The sequence below is a fragment of the Drosophila simulans genome, chromosome 2R (assembly GCF_016746395.2).
Source record: "Drosophila simulans strain w501 chromosome 2R, Prin_Dsim_3.1, whole genome shotgun sequence".
Classification (NCBI taxonomy): domain Eukaryota; kingdom Metazoa; phylum Arthropoda; class Insecta; order Diptera; family Drosophilidae; genus Drosophila; species Drosophila simulans.
Window position 1 is genome coordinate 4,037,331 of NC_052521.2, and position 26,502 is coordinate 4,063,832.

Sequence of the window (26,502 nt, forward strand, 5' to 3'; positions counted from 1 at the left end):
TACTAGTTCTCTAAAGATTTCAATCAGCAAGAGAGAGAGAGATATGTTTCAACTTTGAACCACCAACGGTAAATTCTGATGGAGTTAGGAACAGATTACGTTTCATTATTGAGCCAATGTAGATTTGATGCTGTTTTTGGAGTTATGAAAAGAAGACAGTAAATAAAATAAAATATGAATACAAATAAATATAAAATACATTAATGAAAGACATCGATACTTCATATCGATATACGGGCCAATTGTTGACAGCCCTGCTAGTGAATGCAACTCTGCTGTACCGCGTCAGCGTCGCGTTGTAATTTTTGTTGAATTTTTTAAATAATTTTAATAAGCATCTGCGTGTCTTACTATTAGAATATCATGTGTTAAGTGTTTCCCATCCAAGCCACCACACAAAAAGATCCAATCATGAGCGCCACCACCATCGACAACGTACGGGTGCTGCTTCAGTCGCTGCCTGCTGCCGCCGTAAACAGCGCCACTCAGCCGGGCGATCCACAGACGCCGGGCAAGATTGCGGCCCCGGCGACTCCGCTTCGCGCCAAGAATCCCGCCCAGTTACAGATCATGCCGGAGAAGGTCGAGGAGATGCCGGCGTCACCTCCGGAGGAGTTCTGGAGGGACCTGCAGCAGTTTCACGAACGACGCGGGTGAGTTTCACACGGCTCCTCTGTATTTTGAGATGCCCTGACCCACTTTCCCTCTGCCCAAACAGCACTCCATTGACACAGCCCGCCAGGATAAGCGGTAAGCATGTCGACCTGTACAAGCTGTACAACGAGGTAACCGAACGAGGCGGCTTTAATAAGGTGACCATGCGGGACGAATGGGACGAGGTGTACAGCGCCATGGATACATTGCGGGAGCGCTGCGTTAACGGAACGGCTAGTATCAAGCACATCTACAGACGCTATCTGGACAAGTACGAACGGTTGAACTTCTTTGGCGAGGATCCAGACAAGATGGAGGCTCTCGAGGCGGCTATTGAGAACGTAGAAATGGGCGGTGGACGCTCGCGATCTCGTTTTTTGGCTGGCGCCGGTGGTGGCCTAGGCAGCATCTTTGGTTCAGCGCACTCTACGTTGCCGGCGGTGCCAATGGCCTACAACCAGCGCCAGCACTCTGTTAATGTGGAACGCCGCCGACAGTACAAGATGTCCACGCAGCTGCACCGACACAGCAGCTACGAGAAGCTGCTGTTGTCTCTGCTTTCCCCCCTGCCCAATGAGCAGGACTTCGCCATTAACGTGTGCACACTTATGGCCAACGAGGCGCGCCACACCCTACAGTTGTCCGAGTGCCCCAAACTGCTTGATGTGCTGCTTGCACACCTCGGCGTCTACGCTGACTTCACAATGCGCCAGTTGTTCCAGCACATTTATGCCGAGGTTCGACACCATTCGCAGCTCAGTTTCTGGCGCGACCTGCTGCACGACAAGCCACAGGTCCTAGAGCTCTACACTGATGAGCAGGCTTGGGTGGACAACGGTCTGATAAGCAAGGAGGACGGTGAGAACTCTGACGCTCGAAGTGAACTGCTGGCGGCCTGCGACGAGTTGCATTTCCTTAATCTGCGCCGGAGCAACGGGACTGATGAGCGCATGGGACAGCGAGTACTTCAGATTGTCCAGCTAGTCCGTACACTCAGCTTTCATCAGGAGAATCATGCACTCCTGGCTTCCAACCGCACTTTGTGGCGTTATTTGGTCATGGGAGCAAATGTACGATGGAGTAAGTATAACGCTTTGAATGTACGAAGTAACAAGGTGCTATCCTAAATGCACTGCAATTTAAAAGAAAATAACTTAAACACGTTTCGCTTGTTCTAGGCAACATCCACATCCAGGCCCTCGAGACCGCTGGAAACCTGGCTCAACAATTCGAGCTGCTAGACCCCACCACTGACGAGCTGTCGCGGAATCTTTTAGCCACCCTCTGCGAGGGTATTGACTCAAACGACCGCGCGGTGATCATGAGCTGTCTGGAGATACTCTACAAGTTGTGCGGCCGAGAGGGCAATTCGCAGCACATCAATCGTTGCCTTGGCCTGGACTTTTACCAGCGAGCCATGTTGCTCCTCTCGCTTACCGACGTCATGATGATTATCTTTACGCTGGAGGCAGTTTACGCACTAAGTGGTCTTGGCGCTCGTCCATGTTCGATGCTGATGCAAGTGCGTGGCCTAATAGATTTGCTGGTGACCCTTATTACAGTGGAGGCTCAGTCATATGGCACAGGCGGTTGCATACTGATGCGTGTGGTAGAGGTTTTCCCTGGAAACATGGCTGCCTCGCTGGCTCAGAACATGCCCGCCATTCATGCTCCAGGTGCCACTTCCCTGACTTCACTTCCAACATCGCTGCAAGTAGCTGTTAAACCGCCAGCAGTTTTGCCCACGCCTTCGCCCGCCCAGACGCAAGTGCTTCTGCCTCACGGAGAGCAAACGCCCTTGGTTACAGCTCTTCCCGGTCTGCCAATGCCCAGTCTGCCACAGGTTAATTTGCCTGTACCCAGTCTGCCGCAGGTACAATTGCCACCAATCGCTGCCACCGTTACCCTTCCCAGTCTGCCCTCCGCCTCCCAGAGTTTTACACACGAAGACGAACAGTACGCGCTGGCTTGGCTGGGAGCCACGTATGAACGGGCTGGGCACGGTAACGATCTCCGTGTGGAACAAGCGGAACTATACAGAATATATTTATCGCATTGTCAGAAGGCGGGTAAGCTTTCAGTGGTTAATCACATGCAGTTTCCTCGTCTAGTGCGGCTTATATTTAACCAGTCGGTGGGACCAGTAATTGTACGGCACCTGGACGGAATAGAGCTGCCTGGGACGTACTACGTAGGCATTAGGATGCGAGCTCAGCCGCTAGCCATGCAACAGAGACCCACCCCCAGCATTGTTCCTGTTAAAAAGGACACGCCAATATTGCCCAAGCAACCATCTAGTGATCCTGTACAAACGGAAGTGGCGTCTGAGGAAAGCGTTTCTTCTGCAGTCACGCCACCCCCAAGCTCCTCGCTCATCAAAAGCTTGTTGGCCAACAAGGTAACTGAACGCCAACAGAAGCAGAAGGCCCAAGCTCAGACGCCGCAGCCGCCAGCCCTTGTGGCTACCACGGCTTCGGGCACAAATGCTACCCAGCCTATCAAGGTTACCTCAACAGCTATAAGCGCCTTCGTGAACAACCCGCTTATGCAGCACACACCGGTGAAGGTGGGTCAGACTACCATTAAACCGTTGCACCCCCAGATGGCCATCGAAAAAAAGCCAATCACTGACTCGGCCCCGCCACCTCTCGCTCCATTGAGTGGCGCAAACGTAGTGACGAAAGATGCCAGCGGGCGCACTCTCATCATTGCATCGGCAGCTGCCAAACGAAAATTAACAATTGACGAGGAGCAGAATAAGCGTCTGGCTTTAGATGCCGCTGCCAGCAGTTCCAGCAGCTCATCTTCTGGCGGCAAGGAAGAAGCCCAGGTGACTCCCTCGAAAAATGCAGCCAATCTCTATGCGGATCTGGCGGCATCCATTCTGGAGGATGAGGATATGGATGACGTTCCACCTCTGGCCAAACCAAGTCAGGATCAAAGCCAGCAGCAATCGCAACAGGCACAGCAGCTTCAACTCATTCCGGCTAAAGTGCAACCGACCCAACGTCAACTTGTTTTCCCCGGCAGCAATGTGGTTTCTCCAGCCCCGCATCCCCAACTGAAACTTGCCACCACGGCCACCATAAAGACGGATCAGGGCTTGCAAACTGTGCCGGTGATCCTGCAGCCCAAGACTGCAATGGATTCCACACCAGCTCCGCAGACGCAGTATGTTCTGGCCACCAATCAGCAAGGCCAGACGTATCTTGTGGCCCAGCAAACGCAGCCGACTATTCCGACATCCACGCAGTCGGCCCCACCCACTCTGCTGGTGACGCAAACACCGCAACAACAAACAAAGACCATAATAATCCTGCAGCAGCCAGGAGGAGTCTCTGCTGCGAACGTGGCTGGTACTCAGAAAATGATAATGACAACGGCGCAGGGGCAGCAGGTCCTGGTTACCACCACCACAGCTCCGCAACTGGCGCAACCGCGTACTTCTACCCCCCAGCAGCAAATCTTTATCGCACCCCAGCGACCAGTTCCGGCGTTGGGTGCTGGCCAAATGTCGCCATCACTGCTGTCGCAGCTAAACCAGATCCCGGCTACTATTAAGCTTCACCAGCCACAGCCCCAGCCGCAGCTCGTTTCGCCGCAATTAGCACCCCAGCAGCGATTAGTTGCCGCTAAGCCGGGCGCTTCATTGCCCATTCCGCAGCTCCAGCAACATCAGTCTATCATCCAGCAACACATAATCTCCGGCCCCTCCACTCCGACTTCAACAGTTGGCGGTACGGTTGGTGGGGAAAAGAGGCAGGTAATTCTGGGCGGAATCAAGGAGACCACGCTAATTACCCAGACTCCGGCCACAGCGGCTCCCCTGCAGCAAAGCCAGCTTAACTCGCAGACGATCATCACTCAGTCACCTTCCAGCACGGCTATCGTTGGAGGCGTTGCTCTTCAGCAGCAACAGCAAATTCGATCTGTGTTGGACCAGCAGCAGCCGCATCATCCATCCATAATCCAACAGAAGATAACCATGCCGGCAGTAAGTAGGGAACTAGGGGCGAAATTAAACAATTATTTCTTTTTGAAATTATATGTAGGATTATAAAAGGGTCATTGAAAACAGTATGTAACAGGTGGAAGAAAGCTAAAATTTGATATTAAGCATGCAGATTCTGGAGAAGCACACGCTGTACAAGATTGTATATGCCCATGCCCGTTCTAAATCCCATAAATCGCATCACATTCACATTCCCCATTTGTAAATGTCTCCATCGCATTTTCACCACTTAAGTGACGGGTTGGTTTTACAGGATCTCTTGTTTAAATAGGCAACAGATGTATGGTAAAAATAATTGAAGGCGTTAAAAGCTATTATTTTGAGTGATTTATGACTAAAACCAAATATTTTAATATTTTATTTTAGATTTCTGAAGTGACCAAACCGAAAATAGCACCTGTTCCAGTTCCACCAACAGTAACTCTCCTCGCAAAAAAGCCGGTGCAGCCACAGCCTGCGCAAGTGTCTAGCCCCAAGCCACCAGTCACCCAGGCTGTTGTGGTAACGACGTCAGGAAGTAGTGATTCAACGGAAGGCGGCAAACCAGTTGTCTTAGTAACCAGCGAGGCCAAGCCAGCGGAATCAGAGGTAGTAGCACAGACGACAGTCCCACCTGCTGTCGTAACTACAGGTCCCAGCAGCAGTTCTTTGGTTGTCAGTCAGAGCGTCTACGCTGCTCCTGGCCCGAATGCCAATCCCTCGCCCTCTCCCATGCCCGTGGATGCAAATTGGTTGTACATCTGCGACTGGAGAAACTGTCCCCGCAAGAAATTCAAGTCTCTTAACGAGCTGCAGTATCACGTGTGCAGTGTCCACTGTCCGGATCACCTTGATTCTGACGCCGACATTTATTGTCAGTGGGGCAGCGGACCCAACTTCTGCGACAACAGAGCACGCAAACGATACTCATTGATGACGCATCTGATTGACCGGCACCTGACCACAGAGAACTTGCGCGCCAGTGTGCAACGTCGCTTGGCAACTGGGATTCACAATGTGGCGCCAGCCCAGGCTCCCGTGACCATAGTGCGCAACGAGGGTCAGGCTCAACGATTGGCGGGAGGCGCTCCTAGTGGTTCACCTTCGGGTCCTGCTTCAGCGGTTCCAGTCGTTGGCAGCGCCGCAATGCAAGCTATGAACCGGCACACGTCTGATTACACGAACGCTAAAGAGCTGATGGACGAGAATGAGGGTCCAGTCACCAAGAGCATCCGTCTGACAGCGGCGCTCATTATACGCAACCTGGTCACCTACTCGTCTACGGCCAAGAGAAGCCTGAAACGTTATGAGTCGCGCCTGGCCAATGTGGCCTTTAGCAATGTGGAGGCTAGCGGAGTGCTCTCCCACATCATGTACGAATTGAGTCAGTAAGCCGATATAGCTTCCTATCAATATGATTATTTAACTGACTTGTAAGAACGACACTAAAAAATGTGAAAACAAACCATACCTTGTTTGTCTAAATGATTCATACCATATTGCACCAAAATATAGGAGATTCGGGAGTAACATTTTAATTAGACTTCTACAATGTGAACGAGTCTTAGAACTAAAGAGCTATGGTGGACATTATCAGATATAGTCCTGGTTAGCAAACAAACGTTTGATTTGATTTACATTGTAAAAAACTTATAAAAATATTAATTAACACATCTGAGTTATAATCCGTTAAAAGAATCCGAACCGAAGACTCCGCTAAATCTTCTTGTACTACAGCGAAACACTTTTTATCGCCTAACCTAAGATATTAGAATGGGATGAAATCAGTTTCATCATACAATAGCTTCTCCGTTCTTCAAAAAGTTTTCATCGTCTACAATCGTATACTTGTTGCTCCTGTACGTGTCCAATTCAAAAATGTACTTCTTGCCGCAGTCCTTCATCAGCTTGTGGATAACTGGCTTGATGTTCTCGATGCCCGCGATACTGGCCAGTTCATTGTAGTAGACAAACTGGAATGACAGATACAAGATTGTTTTATCTATGTTCTCTGCTTGTAAAACTCTTGAACAAATAAGTCTACATAAGCTAATAATTTCATTTCTTATACAGGGTATTGTGAACACTCACTTGTCGCTCGCCCATCTGATGTGCTTTCTTCTGGTTGCGCACGCCGCAGCCCCACCGCTCTCCGATCTCCTGCTCCAGATCGGCAATCATCTGCTCCCGGGAGGGAAACTTCCGCTGGCCCGTGAAGAACTTCAGCGTGAAGCGCACCTGCATGTCGAAGATGTGGGTGGGAATCACGTTGAAGGGCAGGCCCACAAAGGCCATGGTCGGGTGGTTGATGTTGACGCAGTGCTTCCACAGTGGTTGCACGAAGTTGTCTATCACCTGGACACCCACATCGGTGCTGAGGCAGGGGAATGTGTACTTGTATCCGGTGCAGAACATCACGTGGTCAAAGCTCTCCGTGCTGCCGTCCGTAAAGACGGCTCCATCCTTGGTGAAGCGCTGCACGTCCGGTTTCTGCGTTACGTTGCCCATAAATGCAGTGTTAGGGGTCGTGGAAAGGTGGTGGCTTAGGAAGACCTGTTTGGCAGCCACGCGAACATGGTTGGTGATGTCCATTCCACTGGGACCGGCGCCAATGATCAGCACACGCGCGTCTGTACGAAAAACGAGTTAGCCGATAAATACTTTGGTGCTAAATGGGTTTTTGCGCAGATAAGGTAAACGGAAGAGGTTTAACACGCTACTCAACGATCATGTATGATATATCATGGTGGTCTCATGTGCTAAAGCTTCTATCATTTTTAACACAAAAGTTTTGTGCAATACTACACCAAATGCAGTTTTCTATTCTATATCAACAGGTTTTCGATTTTAGTTAGTTCTTACTATAAAATTCCTGATACATGTGCACTGCTCTTAAAAACTATAATGGTTGGCTCTTCAGTGATGTGACTACATCTTCGCAAAGGACTCTCCCGATTTTCGTCTTACTTTTCTATCTACAATCTGATAAGTAGCGTGTTGAGATCTCCCACAGTGCTAGCTATCAGCAGTTAAGCACGTGCTAGAGGAGCTCGAAATTGGCACAGACCCACTACACTTATTATAATTATGTCACACAGCCGTCAACAACATTATCTGCAGTCGAGGGCCGAGTTGTTTATGGGAAAAACAAGAGTGGGACTCCGTCCAGACGGCGATGGAGGCGAAGTCCGAAGCTTTGGCCAGACTGATTTAAGATACAGACAGGAGCGCTCTAATCTCACCTTTAAACTTATCTGCCTTGCGGTAGAGGTGGCTGTGCATCTTCTTGCCCTCGAACAGATCTAATCCCTCGACTTCCGGGAGGTCCGGTTCCGTGTAGTGCCCGTTGCAGACATACACGAAGTCGTAGTAGACTGGGTCACAGGTATCCGTGCTGTGGTCCCATACGTAGACCTGGAAGTGATCGGAGAAGGCCCCGTGAGATCGATGAGTATTTCGCCAGTCGAACAAACAAGTCACAGTGATGGAAAACTGGTTTCAAAATACGTGACGTCGCTACCAACCTCCCAGTCGTCCAAGCGAGGACGCACTCTTATCACCTCGTGCTGGAGCTTGATGTGGGGCTTTAGCTTGAAGTGTTCCGCGTAGGAGCGCAGAAATTCCAGCACCTGGTTGGAGGTGATGAAGGACTCGGCGATGTCGTCGGGGTACGAGTAGTCCGGATAGCCCATGACCTCCTTCGGAAGATTTGTGCTGAAACCGAGTCGCAAATCAGAAATCTTCCAGCTCCATCATCTACTCGATCACCTACCGCAGGCCCTCGTACATGCTGCTGTGCACCTCGTCGTACTCGTTCTTGGGCATTTCCTCGGAGAAAATCCAAGTTCCCCCGATTTCGGTGCCGCGTTCGTAGGCCACCGCATCCAGACCCGCTTCCAGGGAGTTCTTCAGCGCGCACAACCCCGCTGTTCCAGCTGAAAAGAAAAACCAGATATGGCTACTAGTTTGTGGCACATATCTCTGGAAAGATTCGAGCATCACCTCCTATTACGCAAACGCGACGCTTGTCCACTGAAGTTTTGATCATTTTGGGATTCCCGATTGGTAGCGTATTTTCAAAGTTTCACTTTTCTGTAACACGTCTACTTCCGCGCCTGACCAACGACTAACTGAGGGGCTCGAGCTCCCAGCGATATAATAGACCCGGGAAGGCGTCACTATGTGCGCTACAGTCGAGTGTGCTGGGTTGTTTGCCGCTGATAAGTCGCTTCCCTCATCACGGCAATAACAGGCTGGCATGGGTCTGAGGAACCCTAAGGGAAAGGAGAGTTCGCCAGGCGGTTTCATCCACCGACCCGTGCCTTATCACTCGCGGTTGCCGGTGACATAACAGAGACGCTGGCGACGGCATCGGCCGTTCTGTAAGTGTCTGGAATCCGCCGTCAGCCGACCGGGATTACAGTCAAGCCTCACTAAGCGAAACTTATGGGCTAGTCTTTCTGATTTGGGGAATATTTCGGAAGATTACTCGTTGATAGAAAATATATATGTTTACCAATTCCCAATACAACAAAGGAAATTTACAATGAGTCTAACCAATGGATGTGTTTTTTCATGTCCAGGAATTACGACTGTAAGTTAGGAACATCTGGCTGCTGGGCGGCATAGGAACCAATTCTCAGCTCCCACAAGGGGCTCACTGATAACGCTATCAATTGAGATTTGGTGGAGATTTACACCACCTAACCCGGAGTCACTGTGTCAGTTCAGTTTAACAGCCTATTTGAGCTTTTAATTATCAGCTAGCTGCCCCTCCAAAACAGCGAACGCAAATGAATATCATCAGCGACTGGAATATAATTAATTTCAATCAATTACAAAAGTTCTGCCGAGGGCAACAATGTTGCAGTGCGCAGTGAAGCCTACGGAAAAGTCATTGCTGGGGGTGGTATACATATGTAGTTGGTGGGTGGGTGTGGGTGTGGGGGTTGGCAAGGGAGCCAAATGTTCTTAGAAACGGGTGTGAGGAAGCCAAGTAGTGGAATATGTTTGCGCTCTGATAGTAGAATTGATTGGGTTGATACTCTGCTGGAATCCAATTGAACGTAAGCATGCTTTGACAGCCCCATGCTGTCCATCAAGATTACAATTAGTTTTGCTGTGGGGTGTATGGATTTCACGCTTCTCGGCAATCGGCCCATTTTGATCATTTTGATACTAGGTATGCAAATGCTGAGAAGTTTCTGTTTGCTTGACTTTCACACCGGAGAGCAGTTTGCGTAGTGACGATGAGCACCGAAAATGTGGTGCGCCATGGAACTTACTCCGTAGACTTGATCTGATTCGATAGATCGGTAAGATTCATTTAAAAAAGCTTACATAAGCCCAAAGAAGTGTTCTTTTTGTTACAAACGCGTAAGAAATTCAAGGTGGGATCAATCCTAAGTGTGGAGATAGTTCAACAGACTACTACAAACTACTATATTTAATTGCATCCGTTACTCGTAAACAAAAAAGGCTTACTTGATTCGTTGACAAATATATAACAGATAGGAGGAAGCGTTTCCGGCCGAATGAACTTCGAGATCTCAGGAACTGTAAAAGTTAAAAGTTGAGATTGGGCAAGCAGATTCTACCAACGCCTACACTGATCAAGATTATTCAATAACGTTGCCCTGCCCACTCTAATGCCCAAAACTGCAACGCCCACATTTATGAAAAAATGTTTAATATTTTTCCATAATTATATTAGTAGCGTAAATTTCTATCGATTTGCCAAAAAACTTTTTGCCCCGCCTACTCCAACGCACCAAATCGGCCAAACAGGTCACGCCCACACTTTTTTTTAAAACAACAAAACCAAAATCCTCCACGGGTAAAGGGGCGACCGATACTTGCATCTCTGAGCTCAGATCATAGATCGAAGCCTACGGACATTTATCGTTTAGAGATAAAAGATCCAAAGTTTGCGAACATCATATTTAGAAGTTTGGAGATCGCTCCCTTACAGTTTTGAAATTGGCGGCAAGATGTTCTCTCTGAAAGCTTTTTCCAGAGCTTTTTGTTTCGTTAAAAGTTCGACTGTAGATCTGAAAGAAATAATAATATGCAAATATCTTGAGAAGTTAATAAAATGGGTGATAAAGTAATACAACATTGGTAAAAAAGTTTTGTTTCCATTTTACAATTCTATCAAAATAATCGGTATTCGGATTCGGAACCGAGTTCTCCGCAGAACCGGTTCGCTAGAGCATAATTCGTTTTGTTTTAGTTCGTTTCGAATTCGTTTCGAAGAAGCAGAGCGAAACTTCTAATATTCCAATACTTTTCTGATTTTTTTCGAGTTCGTGTCCACAAAAATTAGTGCGAACAGAGAATCGAAAATGCTTGTTCTCCACGAAAATTAGAATGAATAGCTGTCGTTGTTTCAAATCAATTTTTTAAAAATCATGCATTATAAAACATGGATAATTCAATTTCAATCGTAAGAACTTTACGCCTCTTGGCCAAATAAAAAGAGGCCGGGTAGTTCGACGAGTCAGACCCTAAGTCGCGCAGACATATTGGGCTGATGGTCAAAGAGTAGGTGGACAGCGTTTTGAAATCCTCGCTCACTACACCAACACCGACGACCGATCAACAGCGCCAGCAGCAACCCGTGCTCGCCACCAATTGGAGCTCCACTGCCACTGCCGCCGTTTCCTGGTCCTGGACGTGGTCCTGGACGTGGTCCTGGTCGTGCACTGAAGACGTCCAACATTCCAGCAGCTATCTGTGGTGGGATCGTAACCGCGACGTGTGCCTTATGTATAGGTGTAGTCAATGCAAATTCTACTTTAAGTCAAAATCCGCCTTAACAAGCAAAGCCAAAAAGTGTGATTATCCAAATATAAGTATTAAAGGGTTAGGTCACCTCGCGAATGGCCTCGATCTGGGTGATTTCCTTGTGCAGCTTCGGAAAAGTCATTGCTGGGGGTGGGGAACATATGTATGTAGCTGGTGGGTGTGGGTGTGGGTGTGGGGGTTGGCAAGGGAGCCAAATGTTCTTAGAAACGGGTGTGGGGAAGCCAAGTAGTGGAATAAGTTTGCGCTCTGATAGTAGAATTGATTGGGTTGATACTCTGCTGGAATCCAATTGAACGTAAGCATGCTTTGACAGCCCCTTAGCCATATTTTTATCCAAAAAAAGTGTTCTTTTTGTTACGAACGCGTGAGAAATTCAAGGTGGGATCAATTATTAATGTGGGGATAGTTCAGCAAACTACAATTATAATGAATATTTAATTAAACCCGATACTCGTAGAACAAAAAACTCTTATCTCGTTCACAAGTGTGTAACAGATAGGAGGAAGCGTTTCTGGCCTTAAAAGTATCACTAACCGAGTCGATCTGGCTCTCTGGAACCGTTAAATCTTAAAAGTTGAGATTGGCAAGCAGATTCTACAAACGCTCACACTGTGCAAGATTGTTCAAAAACGTTGCCATGCCCTCGTTAATGCCCAAAACTGTTACGACCACATTTTTGAAATAAATCGTTATTTTTTTGCATTTTGTTCTTGGTTATGCAAAGTTCTATAAATATTGTAGTTTCTTTTTTACTGATTTATACTACCAAATGTCATTTTTAAAACTTTTGATAACAAGAACGACTCAAAGAAATCCTTCCAAGCCTTGAGGTCCTATTCATAGGAATCTTTTGTGTCCCAATCGGAATGTGATGTGATTTTATCGTTTAGAGATAAAAGATCTAAAGTTTTTGAACACCACATTTAGAAGTTTGAAGATCGTTCCCTTACAGTTTTGAAGCAAGAGCTTTCTGTTTCCATAAAAGTTGTAGATCTGAAAGAAAGTATAATATATAAATATCTAAATATAAATCAAATGGTTGTCAAAGTAATAAGTCGTTGTTAAAAAGGTTTGGTTTCCATTTTACAATTATATTAAAGTAATCAGTATTCGGTTTCGGAACTGGGTTTCTCCGCGAAACCGTTACCGCGAACCGGTTCCCAGCGAACCGCGGCTCGCCAGTCCGGAAAATTTAACGAACGCGCAATCTAGAGGTGGAGAAACATCGATCTTGGCGGACATCAAAGTTCCCAATGTTTTTGGCGTAAAATATCGATGACTTAAACATCGATGTTTTAAATAAAAGCAAAAACATTTATCTGTTTAATTTAAAGATTAAAGATTTTTTATTATCATTTTTTTTTAAATATTGCTATAATAAAATTGCATTATTTTAAATAAAACAAAAGAAACTTATTGTCGTCTACGTTTTCATCCGCCGCTGGTCCAATAATTGCTCCTATACATCAAATTAATGCAATTCGATGGAAAAGAAGTAAGTGCAACCGTGCAAGCCTTATTCAGGAGTTAAAAAACTTACATTTCAAATATTTATCTATGTCTTCCACGACGCCAGCCAACGCCACCAGCAAGTCATAATAAATTTGCAATATGCTATTAATAATTGTATTAGAAAATATGAAAAATTAATTTTTATTATTAATTTACACATTTCTTCTCCAATGCGCAGTAGAGAAGGAAAAACATCGATGATTCCTCGAAAAACATCGATGTTTGTGATTTTTGAAAAACATCGATGTTGACATCGATGTTTCTTCACATCTACAACGAACGCACAATCACAAGCGCCGCTCGCGAGAACGAGAACGGGAGCTCGGAAGAACGGAGATCGCAGATCGGAGAACCGTGGAACCGTAACCGTGAAAGTAGGGAACCGTAGATAGAACGGAGAGGGTGGTCGGCCGATTCCCCCTCCCCACTGCCCGTTGAAATTCAGAATACTAAGCTCTCGGTTAAACGCGGCGAAAAAGAAAGCAAGCTTCGAGCGGCTGAAAATAAAATGAAATGAAATAAAACTGGGATCGCGGCACCAGCAACAAGTTTTAGTGGTTCTCCTTTGTGCGTTCGTTCGTGTTTGCTGCCCTGCGCTTTGCCCGCCACATTCGTCGCCGACTTTTATTTTGTTTTGCCCATTTTATCAGAATCGGAGCACCTCCAAAAAAGCGCAAGACGAGCTGAGCCTCAGCTGCGTCGAGGTGAGCTGATCCGCTCCGCTCCCCTTCCGTGCGCCGCCCGCCGCTCCCCACCGCTCACACACGATCCCATCCAATCCAATCCGATCCGCTCCGCTCCGAGTGCATAGTGCATGCAAAGTCGCGGGGCTGGGCTTTCGGAATTACACAACCCACATGGGGCAGCGCCAACAAAAGCCTCAGCAGCAACAATAGCGGGCAGCCAAGCATTCTGTCCTCGACTTCGACCATGGCTCCCACCACCAGTCCGCCACCCAAGCTGGCCAAGTTCAAGTCCTCGTCGCTGGACCACGAGATCTACACGGCCAATCGCCGCGGCACCATTGCAACGGCCTCCAGCGACTGGAAGGCGCTCCGCGGAGGCGTCGGTGGAGGAGGAGGAGGACTTGGTAGCGGACCCAATCCCTCTAACGGCCGCTCCCTTCACGCCGGCGGACCCATGACACGGGCTGCCTCCACATCCTCGCTGGCTAGCAGTACGCGCACAATGACCAACTACCAGGAGTACAAGATGGATATCATCAACCAGGTGAGAACCAAAAATGGGTGACCAGTGCTCGTGTTCCTTTGCTATGAACAATTTGGGAATTATTTAGTTATAGTCTGGGACTTTTGCCTTATAAAGTAAGCGTCTGATTCAGCATATGTTTAAAAAGTGTACATTAAGTACAGATATGAAAACAAGAGTTACTCAGCTAATGGAAGAAAGATGAATGGGCAGATATTCAGCAGCAAAGTGAGTGTTTCAGCATGGAACTTCCGAATGCCTTGGATTAGCTTTAATCTATTGCAGAATTCTAGAATTCTGATGGGTATTCTTAAATATAACAGCTACCTTAGACATAGTTACATCTGTGGTCCAGATCTGGACTCAAGCAGATGTGTTCCTTATATGGCCAAATTCCCTAAAATGATACAATTGCAGCAATTTTTGTTGGAAAATTGGAAAAACTAAGCCTAGATAATACAAATTAAATTTGTAAATGGTTTTAGAATCGTTATGTACTATATCGGTCAAGGCTTTGTTACAAATAATTTATATACTTTCGACCATTTTTCAGGGCTCTTATGCATTGTTTTAATGTTGGAATTCACTATAGATACTTTTTAGATAAATAACACTTCTTATAGTTCATAAAAGTCACCAATGCCTGATGATATACAAGTTTAATCAAGACAAATAATTAAATTTCTTAAAAAGTTGAGGACGTGTACTTTACATAAAAATGTAATTATTTTTAACATGTCTCGGTTTCAACTTCATTTAAATATATAGTTTTGCGTTAAAATAGTTAAAAGCCTTGATATTAGGTGTATAGTATATAGTTATTTTATTCCAGCTACTCAATGTTTGTTTTTTTATTATTTTAAGTAATATCTAACGTTATCAACATTGAATGAGTCAGAAAATTCTTTAAAGTGAACTGCTCATACATCCAAACATGTGCATATAATCAAAACCGATTTTTGAGCCATATATGTAAATACTACAGTTTGGTGATTAAATATTCGGCAAGTACGCAAAATGAGGAACTCAACACAGAACTAAACGAAAAAGCTGTTCAAACAAATTGCCTAATTTCGTGGACAAATTTCGAAATTGCGAAAATGAAACTGAACAGACAACTGATCTGCAAACAGAGAGAACCTCGATTCCCATTTAATGTGTAGAAATGTTTGCGATATCAACTAATTTTTGATGGCTCTGATCGAGGACGATCCATCCGAATCTCTGCTATCCACCATTTGGGTCGTGACTCTCTCTGAACTTAATTGATAAGGCAAATATTTTTTGTTTCCTCCATTCGTTTATCTGAGACTGATAAAACTATTTACCCCGCTCCTCCAGGTGAGCGACATGTAAAGTGTTTATTAAATATATTTGCCTATGTGGTTGCTTTCGCCGGGCTGATAACTTCTTGAGGAATTTTTCGCTAAGCGCATTGCGGAAGTTGGCTCGGAATGCAGTCCTCTAAATTAAACACCATTTTTTCTGACAAATCAGATGGAATGGGCCATAGCCAAGCTGCTGGGAGGTTTTCAGGGAAAACATCGACCACTGGAGAAAAGGGAAGAACCGCGAAGGCGCCACGGGTGGAACCATTATAAACAAGTATTCCAAAAATAAACCGACCACTAACAATATTACCCGAAAGCCTCAGGTGATGAATTCATCGAACTTTGGCCATTCAAGTAAATTTTATGGTATTTGGTCGCGCCAAACCCGCCAAAAGAAAAGAGTTGGGCGCACAAGTGTTCGCCATAACAAGATCACGTAAACAAATTGACGGATTTATTGGTAATTCGCTGGGAGGCTGGACGGGTTCGGAGTAGCTTCGATAGACTTGTCAAGACACCAGCTTCAAGGCCGGTGATTTGGCATGGGTTTGATCTCTTTGGCTGGCCATGTCATAAGTCAAGTTGGCTCCAAAGTAAGTAATTGTTTGTTTACTTGGCTGCGAATCGTTGGCGTGACGAACGCTAATTGTGCGACATAAATTGTCGAAGGAAACTTGCAACTAAATTGGTCCGAATTGAACGCAACATGGGGGAAATGCCTTAATTACGTCAAACATTTCGCGTCTTTCAGATTCCATAAGTAAATTTTTAGTTGTCTTAAAGCCTTTCCACAGCACGTGCGGATTGCTTCTTTTGTTTAAATCGTTGGTCAATGTTTATTGCCGCCATGTGCACCTGCCATCAGTTTGGCTGCATGTTTAGATACTCTGTAAGAGGTGTGATTGAAATAGCCCAGGTGTCTACGGAATCCTGTAAACGGATTCAGAGCGACGTAAATAGAACATATGCAAGTACATTCGCCGGAAAACTCGAGGCAGTCGATTGATATTGTTTAAGTGGCCCGCTGATGGAGCGAAATTGCCTGGCAATGATCAAAGCACTGTAGTTAATTTGATTATGATTGAACTTTTGGCTTTGTCGTTCTATTCCAGGGGAAATGTCTGTGTGGTCAGTACATCAGAGCGCGGCTGCGACGGGCAGGAGTCCTCAACCGGAAGGTGACACAGCGTCTGCGCAACATCCTGGACCCCGGCTCCTCGCACGTGGTCTATGAGGTTTTTCCGGCACTGAACAGCGTGAGTGGACTGCCATTCGCCATTGATTCTTTTTCTAACATGGGTTAATCCACAGATGGGCGAGGAACTGGAGCGGATGCACCCGCGGGTGTACACAAACATATCGCGACAGCTGTCGAGGGCCCCGTTTGGGGAGCTGGAGGACAGCGACATGGCGCCCATGCTGCTCAACCTAGTTGCCAAGGATCTTTTTCGCTCCAGTATCACCTGGGGCAAGATAATCTCGATATTTGCCGTATGCGGCGGCTTTGCCATAGACTGCGTGCGCCAGGGACATTTCGACTACCTACAGTGCCTGATTGACGGTCTGGCTGAGATCATAGAGGACGACCTGGTCTACTGGCTGATCGACAACGGCGGATGGCTGGGCCTGTCGCGGCACATCCGACCCCGGGTCGGCGAATTCACGTTCTTGGGATGGTTGACGCTGTTTGTGACCATCTCTGCGGGCGCGTATATGGTCTCAAACGTGTGTCGGCGCATTGGAGGTCAGCTGTATTCGCTGCTGTTCTAGATTCGCCTGGGATCGCGTCGTTTAGAAATACAATCGTACCATTTAGTCAATGAGAGCTTCGAATCATTCCTGCTTCCATGGGCACCAGTCGTTTAGTAGTATGTAATGGACCCTGTTTTACGTATAATATTGTTATCCCCTTTCTCCTCTTTTTGTACATACAAGGCTATTTTAGGCGCAATAAAGCGTGTGTTTTAATTTGAATTTGGCGCCAAGTCTGGGTGGTAAGCATGGAACTAGTACTTTATGTCTGTGTTTAGCAACACTGGAAACACCGTGGAGGTGCCATTTGTTTTGAATACGAAACTTTGTCTTTTAAATGTTATAGTGCCCAATCTTTGATTTTTGAACAGTGTATCAGTTACCATACGCGTTTACCATTTGAAATAAAAGAGGAATCGACTAACATAAGCTCTCAGTTAAACAAAGAATATAAATGTTAACTTTGCTGACGAAAGTTTTTATAATTCTGCAATTATTTAGTTTCAATGTTCTAGCTTTTAAAAGAACATTTTCAGAATATGTAGACAGTATTTTTTATTAACATTTTAAATTTTTATTGTTAGCCTTGCCACCCAGCTAAAGCAAATATTCAACAAGCCCTGTGGCAACGCTCCGACTTCCACCAACCATTTGTTATTATTGCTGTGAATCTGCCCATTATTATTTGTTGTAAATAAAGATTGCAGTAAATTATGCCATGTCATGTAAGTGCACTGGTTCCGTGGGCATGAGCGTCGAGTAACATGCACTTGCAGCGTCCAACCAGGCCGAGGAGACTACCCCGAACCTCCACGTGGAGGATGGACACTTATCCGGAGGCGCCTTGCCGCAGGAATTCCTCTACTGCGAGAGCTGCGGCAACGTATACGAGGACACCGAGTCCTACGACAGGGCCCACGGTCCTCAGGCCGGCTGCTGCATCGGCGCTAGCGGGGAATTGGATTTCGTCGAGGAGGTCGCCGAAGATTGCATTTCGGAAGAGGTCGGGGAAGAGGACATTATCTATGCAGACGTACCCCTCTGGGAGCTGGTGGAGGAAGTTCCGGCCAACATGAAGGCGGAGAAGGACCAAACCGAGCCTAGCAATTCCGATCGCTACTTCTGTTACGACTGCCACAGCATTTTCGAGAACCGAAATAAAGCTGAGGAGCACATATGTCCGCGGGCGGAATCCGGCGGGTCTAGCCAACAAGTTGGCGATGCGAAAGCACCCGCCCGGCGAAAGTTGGCCAGTGTTAGTGCAAACACGGGTCCGAGCGACGCATCATCCGTTATTAGGTGCGGAATCTGCAACACCGTTTTCAGCTCGGAGAAGTTTCTCAAATTCCACATGCGCATTCATGAGAATCGAGCTCCCAAGAGCATTCAGGACGCCCTTCCCATAGGCGCCCATCAACAGTACAGCGAGCTGGACCAGTTCTACTGCGAAATATGCAACAAAAGGTATGCTAATTTCTGCAGTTGAAAGAAATACCACGAATCATTTCCTCTTTTACCAGCTTTGATGAAACCCTTCTGACGGTACACAAACAGATGCACCAACAGGAATCTAGTGAGATTATGTGCAGCATTTGCAACCGGAAGTTTGAGAATGAAGTTAACTATCAGATGCACCAAAAAATCCATGAGAAACCACGCGACTCAGAGCCCTCCCGTAAATTAACCCAGAGTACTAGTCTCGATAAGGAGAAACCCGGGTTTCCCTGCCAGTACTGCGAGCGGGTATTCACCCGGCCCTTTGAAAAAGTCAAGCACGAACGGGTCCACACCGGAGAAAAGCCTTACGCCTGCGAGGTCTGCGGCAAGACATTTCGGGTGTCCTATTCCCTGACTCTTCATCTGCGTACCCACACAAACATTCGGCCGTATGTGTGCACGGTGTGCAACAAGCGGTGGGTAAAATCAAGTTTCATAGAAAAACACTTCTAAAAAACTTATTATTTTAGCTTCAAATCGCACCAAGTGTACTCCCACCACCTGCGGATCCACAGCTCGGAACGACAGTTTTCTTGCGATGCGTGCCCCAAGTCTTTTCGGACCTCTGTGCAGCTGTACGCCCACAAAAACACCCACACCAAGCCTTACCAGTGTGCCGTGTGCAATCGCCCATTTTCTTCGATGTACGCCGTCAAGAATCACATGCAGACCCATAAGGACGTCAGCAGCAAAGGAAGTGTCGGCTCTGGTACGCCGAACACTAAGAGTTCACCCACTTCGAAGAGCCAGGCAGCTGGGAAGTTCTATTGTGATACTTGTGGAGCTGAGTACGCGCGTCTCTTCGCCCTGCGCCTGCACATGAAGTCGGCTCACGGCTTGGTGGAGGAGCAGGAAACTCCAGCCACCTCATCTGATGCTGCACACGTCGCTGAGACCGATGATTCCGAGACTGCGGTGTTGATAGCGGCAGCCGAGGCAGATGCCGCTTACATAAACGCTGTGGTAAACGACGTAGATATCGTGGGCACCGTACCTACCTATGAAGAGTGCGTTGTGGTGAGTTACTAGTTCTTTGTATCTCTTCCCAAACTAACTTATTTCCTTCCCTTATTGCAGTTTGACGTGGATAACTTCCACAGCGAGGAAGTTATTACAGATTGGCTTAAGTAGCAGTTCACAGTTTTACACCGACTTCCAATAAATATTTGTCTCAAAAATATGTTGTACCTTGAGTATTTTATTTGTGCGTTAGCTGCCGCACATTGAAACCTATCCGCTTTGATGTAAGCTACTGAACACATTTGTTGAATAATGAAAGGAAAAGAGCATATCAAGTCCAGGATTTGTATACGAAATGTTTTATATATTTTGCACATAAAATACACGAACATACAAATTAAATATTGAGTGCAATTGTGCAAATGTAAAACTTTATTAGGATTATAACTGGCGTGTAACAAGTAAATATATTGCTGGCGTACAATTAGACCAGCCGTTGTGTTGGCTGACGACGAACAGGGATATAAGCGCGATATTTAACTACAACTAAATGTAAAACCTTAGACTAAAAAAACGTGTGATTGGTGTGTAGCTTAGGCGTTAGCCTTGTCCTCGTCACCCGCAGCGTCGTCCTCCTCCACCTCGCTGTTGTCCTCTTCGCAGATTTCCTTCAGGACCTCCACCAGATTCTTGGCCTCGTCCAGTTCCTGGCGCATAGTGTCCATCTCCTCCTCAAGCCCCTCGATGCGCTCGTGCAGATGGCGGTTTTCGGTGAGCGAGTCCTCCAGCGCCAGTCGCCGCTGCTCGGCCAGCAGCTTGTAGTAGTTCTCGCCGGGTTCGGCTGTGCTGGTGAGATCCTCTGCCGTGATGGGCTTGTCAGCATTGCCAAGCGGAACGGCCTCAACATCAGTCTGGGTATCCGCATCCTTTGTGGAAATCGCTGGCGCCGTGTCCACGCATTTGCGCTTGCCGTACTTGGGCGCGACTTGGACGCCGGCCTTCAGACGACTCAACTGATCCACGATGGAGGCGCGCCCTGAACCAGTGAGGTTCTCCTTATCGTTTACGTTGCCCTGCAAGGGTTTCAGGGTTTGTCTCTGCTGCTTCAGGTGCTCCTTCTGCTCGGCCTCTGTCTCGACTTGGATGTAGACCCTGGCAGCGCTCGAAGACATCTTCGGAGCTGTGTATTGTGCTTTCGGTGGGTTTGGTTGTCAGGCGGCAGCGCGTGTGCTACTTGCTTGTCGGTTGTTTATGCATTAATTTGTGAGCAACGCTTCACACTTTTTCACTCGTTGTAATGGCCGCCAAAAAATGCCGATGCCGCGTGCTGTTGTCCAACACTGTTTGCTCAAGGGGCTGCATCACACGCAATTTCATCCCTCGATTTCGTGTCACGACTATCGCAAAAAGTTACCAAGTTATTTTGGGAATGTAAAATTAAGGCATCCCTTCAAATATAATTACAAACCTACAAAAAAATTTAAAAAATAACAAATCCTATCCCAAAATATTAATAAAATATTAAATAAAAACCGACTGCCTGCCCGGTGGAAGCAAAACTAAAAATTAAACTTTTACCTCTTTTGCAAATCATAATTCATACTCAGCCAAGTAGAAGTCAAATATACCCCGATTTTCGATGTAGAATTCTAAATACTAAAATGAAATGCCTTGCATTTTTGAAAAGGCGTAATCATCAGCGTTTTTTTAATTAAATAATAAAATAGCTATAAAGTGAAATATAATGAGGACATTAATTTGTATTTGTTTGGTTTTAGATCGGTTATGGATCTTGAAAATAATTTTAAGGATTGTGTATAATCAAGCTAGGACCCAAGATGTCCAAATAAAATGTAAGCTGGACTAAATACATTTAGAAATTATTTCCAAAAATTTAGGTTAGCATTTAAAAGTATACATAAAGAACTTGAAAGAACTGTGTAGTTTAAGCTAAGCACCTTAAGGAAGATTGATATATATTGAAGTTATAAATGAATTCATTGGTCTGCTAGAAACGCGATTTCAGTGATATTCCGCCAGGTGGCAACGTCAGTCACGTCACGAGGACACGAAGGATAAACGTGCGATAAGAGAATAGCCGATAAGAGCTCCACCCAGTCGCAAAAAACATGTAATTCTCGGAGTAGCGGATATACATCGTTTACTTTTTTATTTTTCACTCGCAACACATTCACCGCACCTCCATCCGCCCCACCACGGAGCAATCGCCCCAAGATGGACCACAACGAAATCTCCATGACCATGGACGCCAAGCTGGATACACACGATAAGCGACCAGTGGCGCTGCGTTACAAGACGTGGACCCGCTGCCAGGTGAAAATAGAGGCCATTAAGTGTGTGCCCTGCTTCCTGCGGCTCAGTTTCCAGTCCATGGAGACCGAGTCGCACTCCCAAGAGTGTCACCCCGCTAAACCCATTAGCGTCTCCGTAAACGTTCCGGGCGTCAGCTTGAGCCTGGCTACCTCGCGCACAAAGCAGCACTCGTACGGGCTGTTTTGGACGCAGAATCGGCGGGACTGCTTCATATATTTCGCCCTGGAAACGGAGACATCCTGCCGACGTCACATGAAGTGGATGCGGAAGTCGATTAAGAATCTGGAACTTTATCGCCAGGTCTTTCTTGAGCAGCGCCGGCTGAGCAGGGGTCCCGGAGGTCTGGGCCCGCTGCCTAACCTGCCGGAAACCCTCGATGCTAGCGCTCTCTCTCCGCGAGTCTCGCAAATCTACGAGGAGATTTTTGACGGCAGCCGCATCTCCCGCGCCTCAATCGCCTCCGGCATCTACGAGGAGATGAAGCCGTCAGTCATGGAGACTCCTTCACCGCCGCCGCTGCCCGCACATCCTTACCGTCAGCGAATAAACACTTTTGAGTGCGACAAGCTTGGCGAGATTGCGCGGTCCAGCACCAATCCCGAATCGGAGCTGGCCAAGAAGAAGAAGTACAAGAACATGCTGGACAACCTATTCGGAAGTTCCCGTCAAAAGCGTTCCGGCAGCACCAGCGAGGTGGTTAATGAACCCAGCGATGAGGTCCTGCCACTGTATGAGAATGCCCCCACGCCGGAGCCTGTGCTTCCAGTAAAGCGCACATCCCAGTTGAACAAGTCCCAGCGCAATAGCTTCTCAAGTCCGGACTTGTCCAAACTCAATCTGCTGGACACCTTTGGCGAATACTTCGAGACCCAGAACCATGAGTCGAGCATGGAGCTAAACATTAGTCTGGATGAATCGGTCATTGAGCCGATCTCTCGCAATGAGATTATTGCGCAGATATCTAGCCAATTGGGCAAGACAGACTCTTTGGAAAGTCTGAATGTTTCGGAGCAACTGCCGTACAACTTCAACTTTTCCGCTTGCAACACGTCCACCATCAATCTCATTGGATCGCATGGAGCTGTTCCGCAGAGTAATCAGCTAAAGAAAAATAAGATACTACAGGAAGACCTTACGGGGTACTGTGTAATGGCACCCATTTTAAAGGCGACGGTAAAAGAGCTGCCCCCACAGCCAGGCGGCAGTACGGTGTCCACATCCTCTGGATATTCCACGGGCTCCTACTGCTCCTCCACCAGCAGCTGTAACACGGAGGACCAGCCCACCAAGACGCAGATCGCCAATGAGAGTGACATATACGAAGTCATGCATGGCACCTCTCTGAACAGTACCGTCGGAGCGGCTGCAGCAGGATTTGCGGAACACCTCTACGAGAACCTTTTGGCTGTGAAGGCCGCACAGGAGCTGGAGGCGCAGCCTGTCGGCTTTGGACTGAGCACAAGCACACCCACCGAATCTCCCCTGGCGCCGGCCTTGCCGCAGAAGGGAACGCCCAAGGACAAATATTTGCAACAGAAGCCAGAGGAGGAAAACTACTACCAGACCCCAAGAAAGTCGATTATCAGTGTGGACGACAAGATACCCTCCTATTATCCCAACAGCTGCGACACACTCAAGTCAAAGCGACGCAGTCCCACCGAACATGGACCTAGTTTTAGGCACTTAGTCAGTTCCAAGTTGCGACGTGAACGAAAGGAGAACCTCTACATTTCCTCGCCCCAGCAGATCATTGAACAGCGCCACAAGGCAGCCACCATCTCATCAGCATCAGTATCAGCCAAGACTAAATGCTCAACCAAAAAGACTGCCGCCCACAAAATCTCAGATAGTGTTTATGCAGTCACCCATCCGGTAAAGCGACCGAACAGCACCAATAGCAACAATACCCACCAAAGCAACAATAACAATAACAATGAAGTCGTGGATGACGAACTGCTGCACCTGACCGTTTTGAAGAACATTGACTTCAAGTTTGATGATAGCCAAGCATCTGAGGATTCCTGCAAGGCGAAATCGTCGGCTCTTCCCGTAACGAACGGATGTTTTGTACAGCCAAATCTGGAGAAGGAGTACGAGGATCGCTTTCAAGCGGCGGATAAGGCGAGTCGTCTCTTGCAAAAGTATGCGACGCTGGCCAAAATCGGGCATTCGCCCAGCAAGGGCTTGCCGGCACCAGCGCGTCTGGAACCGATGATTCAGTCCGTGGCCACGTCCAATGAGTTGCAGCCCGAGGGAGGCACCATGAAAAAGTTCGCCTCGCTACCACGCTTCAAGAAAATTGACTTTTCGCCGCTGAAGATGAGACTCAATAGTGTCCTGCAGAGAAATCCACCTTCGCCGCAGCAGTAAAATGGATTCTCCGTTTTCCGTAACCATGTTTAACACTTCGCTGTGGACACACGCTGCTTTTTACCCATTTCGCTATTTATGTTGTAGTTTCTTGTGAATGTGATCTGATTAGTTCGACAAGTTGATTATTATGTTATCCGAGTATGTAATACGCTTTCCCACGATGCACTTAGACTTAAGCCTTATATGTATGTTCATCCTGCTTTGTCAAATGTATTTTAACGAACCATATCCGGATCCACTTGGGGGTCCCCTAGTATTACTGTTGTGAACCAACGATGGATGTCTAAGAATATGCTCAATTATGAAAATTTACAAAAACGCTTTTATACGTATTAAACCAAAAACCATATTGTTGACTCATTTAGGCGCCTTGTTGTTAAAGAAAAACTAAATTTAGCTAAACAATTTTCAATTCTACAAATGATTAATCGTCTACCAAAATGGGCATACGCCGCATCAGATATTTTTTGGCGGCGTAGCCTAAAACTACGCTTTTTAGCTTCGCATAACATATCAGAGATTAGTTAAACTTACAATAAAATGCTTCAAGATAGCATATCCAATGCTGAACTGTACCGTGACTAAACCATAAGCTTACAAATAAAATATGCCACAAAAATTAAGTAAACTTTACAAGCAAAAGAAAAGGAGTTTGTTTGTTTTCAAGAAGGAACCACTTTATTTACTCGCTGTCTCAACTGTAAACCATGGGTCGTCGCCGTTCGTTTATAAACTCCTGTTCCACCCGCGAATCCTTGGGCACCACATAGAAGAGCAGAGCGCCACCGGAAACGAAAAACCCCTTTTCGGCGATTATCTCGGCTAGCTGCTTCTCCTCGTCCACCTTGTGGACGCAGCCCACCTTGCGATTCTCGTAGTAAACGTGCACGTTACCCTGGCGGTAGTTGTGCGCCTTGTCGTATGGCAGCTGTTCAGAGAACAGCCTCGCCAGGCAATCCCGCATGGTGGTGGTCTCCGGCAGCTGCTGATAAAAGTCGCTGAGCAGGAACTCGGGGTAGGAGAACGCAGCCGGCCAGATCAGCGTGCTGCCGTCCTTGTCCAGGTGCACCGGATGGTCCTCCAAAGGCAGAAACTTGGGCTTAAGCAGCTCCTCGCTGATGACGTCCTTTTTGCCAACTTTTTGATCGTCAAACTTAATGGCGCGCTGCTCGATGGCGTCGCGCAGTCTGTGAAAGCCTGCAAGCCGACGTCTTTCCTCGACAGCCTCCTTGCGCTGATTGCGTTCTATCTCGAGCTGCGGAAGGAAATTGTTTAATGTGGGTTTACATCCAGTTGGATCACTCATTCTCACCTTCTTCATCTTGTTCTTGTGCAGCAGTGCGTTGGCCTCCTTGTGATCGACGTCCACCTCGAGCAGCTCCTCGCACATCTGGGTGCACAGATCGAACCTCTCCAGCTCGTACGCGCACTGTGCCGACCGCCAGCGCGCCTTTGTGTAGTCCGGCTTGTAGAACAAAGCTCGCTGGGCGTCGCTCAGCGAGGATCTGTAGTTCTTGATGAAGAAGTGAGCCGCCGAGCGGTTGTTGTAGAGAACGGCTAGCACGTCGGGATTGTCCGTCTTGGTCTTGATACCCTCCGTGAAGCTGTAGATTGCCATGCGGAACTTCTTGTGCTTCATGTAAAAGTTGCCATCCTCCTTGTAGTTGAGCGCCAGCTCGTCGCGCGTGTTCTCCTCCGGATCGTACTTGAGCTTCTGCAGACCCTCGAACATCGGATGCACGTCGTCGCCTGGCTGCGGAGCACGTTTCATGAAGAACGGGTGCTTGTCCATCTCCTCTTGCCAGCGGTCCTCCGGCCAGCCCTCCTCGTAACGCTTCTTCTCCAGGCCATCGATAAACGCATCCAGCTCCGCGTCCAGCTGGGCCGCCAGCTCCAGACGCTCCTCATCTGTCCAGTTTTTTTGTGCCGCCAGTTGTTCCATTTGGTCTAATCAGAAACAGTGTGACCGCATACTAGCCGTTACAATATACCAACTGGCCATTAGGTGCCGCAGATTTCCTAAAGGTGGCGCCTCTAAAATATCTAAAATATCCGCCTATCGATAGTCGTCACCGTCCTTCT

The 26,502-nt window shown here is 47.2% G+C and overlaps 7 protein-coding genes and 1 long non-coding RNA gene across 10 annotated transcripts; 4 read left to right on the forward strand and 4 right to left on the reverse strand.

The window, feature by feature from the left end:
* Positions 1-214: 214 nt before the first annotated feature.
* LOC6733237 (AT-rich interactive domain-containing protein 2) lies at positions 215-6,110 on the forward strand. The gene is made up of 4 exons (XM_016167526.3): positions 215-653; positions 719-1,734; positions 1,833-4,648; positions 5,033-6,110. The coding sequence occupies exons 1-4, from the start codon at positions 412-414 to the stop codon at positions 6,035-6,037; spliced, it is 5,079 nt and encodes a 1,692-aa protein (XP_016026117.1). The 5' UTR covers positions 215-411; the 3' UTR covers positions 6,038-6,110.
* Positions 6,111-6,164: 54 nt separating this feature from the next.
* LOC6733238 (senecionine N-oxygenase) lies at positions 6,165-8,790 on the reverse strand. Its single transcript, XM_002080265.4, has 6 exons — positions 8,648-8,790; positions 8,418-8,580; positions 8,170-8,359; positions 7,888-8,059; positions 6,737-7,275; positions 6,165-6,618 (listed from the first exon to the last, which is right to left on the reverse strand). Exons 1-6 carry the CDS (start codon positions 8,691-8,693, stop codon positions 6,439-6,441), a joined length of 1,290 nt encoding a protein of 429 aa, XP_002080301.1. The 5' UTR covers positions 8,694-8,790; the 3' UTR covers positions 6,165-6,438.
* Positions 8,791-12,824: 4,034 nt separating this feature from the next.
* Positions 12,825-13,217, reverse strand: LOC120284355. Its single transcript, XR_005543552.1, has 3 exons — positions 13,121-13,217; positions 12,993-13,066; positions 12,825-12,911 (listed from the first exon to the last, which is right to left on the reverse strand). It is a non-coding gene; the product is annotated as an uncharacterized LOC120284355 (long non-coding RNA).
* A 1-nt stretch (position 13,218) lies between these two features.
* LOC6733240 (bcl-2-related ovarian killer protein) lies at positions 13,219-17,478 on the forward strand. 2 transcript variants are annotated; one of them, XM_002080267.4, is made up of 3 exons: positions 13,219-14,194; positions 16,617-16,760; positions 16,816-17,478. In XM_002080267.4, exons 1-3 carry the CDS (start codon positions 13,895-13,897, stop codon positions 17,272-17,274), a joined length of 903 nt encoding a protein of 300 aa, XP_002080303.2. In that variant the 5' UTR covers positions 13,219-13,894; the 3' UTR covers positions 17,275-17,478. The 2 variants fall into 2 exon arrangements, with proteins under 2 accessions (XP_002080303.2, XP_016026118.1); XM_016167527.2 differs by lacking the exon at positions 13,219-14,194 and adding an exon at positions 16,032-16,097.
* Positions 17,479-17,817: 339 nt separating this feature from the next.
* On the forward strand, positions 17,818-19,933 carry LOC6733241 (zinc finger protein 235). 2 transcript variants are annotated; one of them, XM_016167528.3, is made up of 5 exons: positions 17,818-17,981; positions 18,044-18,720; positions 18,777-19,169; positions 19,224-19,770; positions 19,831-19,933. In XM_016167528.3, the coding sequence occupies exons 1-5, from the start codon at positions 17,970-17,972 to the stop codon at positions 19,882-19,884; spliced, it is 1,683 nt and encodes a 560-aa protein (XP_016026119.1). In that variant the 5' UTR covers positions 17,818-17,969; the 3' UTR covers positions 19,885-19,933. The 2 variants fall into 2 exon arrangements, with proteins under 2 accessions (XP_016026119.1, XP_002080304.1); XM_002080268.4 differs by having other exon boundaries at positions 17,822-17,981; positions 18,033-18,720.
* Positions 19,934-20,110: 177 nt separating this feature from the next.
* LOC6733242 (geminin) lies at positions 20,111-21,063 on the reverse strand. The gene has a single exon (XM_016167449.3). The coding sequence runs from the start codon at positions 20,883-20,885 to the stop codon at positions 20,307-20,309; it is 579 nt and encodes a 192-aa protein (XP_016026120.1). The 5' UTR covers positions 20,886-21,063; the 3' UTR covers positions 20,111-20,306.
* Positions 21,064-21,733: 670 nt separating this feature from the next.
* Positions 21,734-24,784, forward strand: LOC6733243. Its single transcript, XM_002080270.4, has one exon. The coding sequence runs from the start codon at positions 21,949-21,951 to the stop codon at positions 24,415-24,417; it is 2,469 nt and encodes an 822-aa protein (XP_002080306.1). The 5' UTR covers positions 21,734-21,948; the 3' UTR covers positions 24,418-24,784.
* A 291-nt stretch (positions 24,785-25,075) lies between these two features.
* LOC6733244 (DNA polymerase interacting tetratricopeptide repeat-containing, protein of 47 kDa) lies at positions 25,076-26,422 on the reverse strand. The gene is made up of 2 exons (XM_002080271.4): positions 25,733-26,422; positions 25,076-25,675 (listed from the first exon to the last, which is right to left on the reverse strand). The coding sequence occupies exons 1-2, from the start codon at positions 26,360-26,362 to the stop codon at positions 25,115-25,117; spliced, it is 1,191 nt and encodes a 396-aa protein (XP_002080307.1). The 5' UTR covers positions 26,363-26,422; the 3' UTR covers positions 25,076-25,114.
* Between the last annotated feature and the right edge of the window lie 80 nt (positions 26,423-26,502).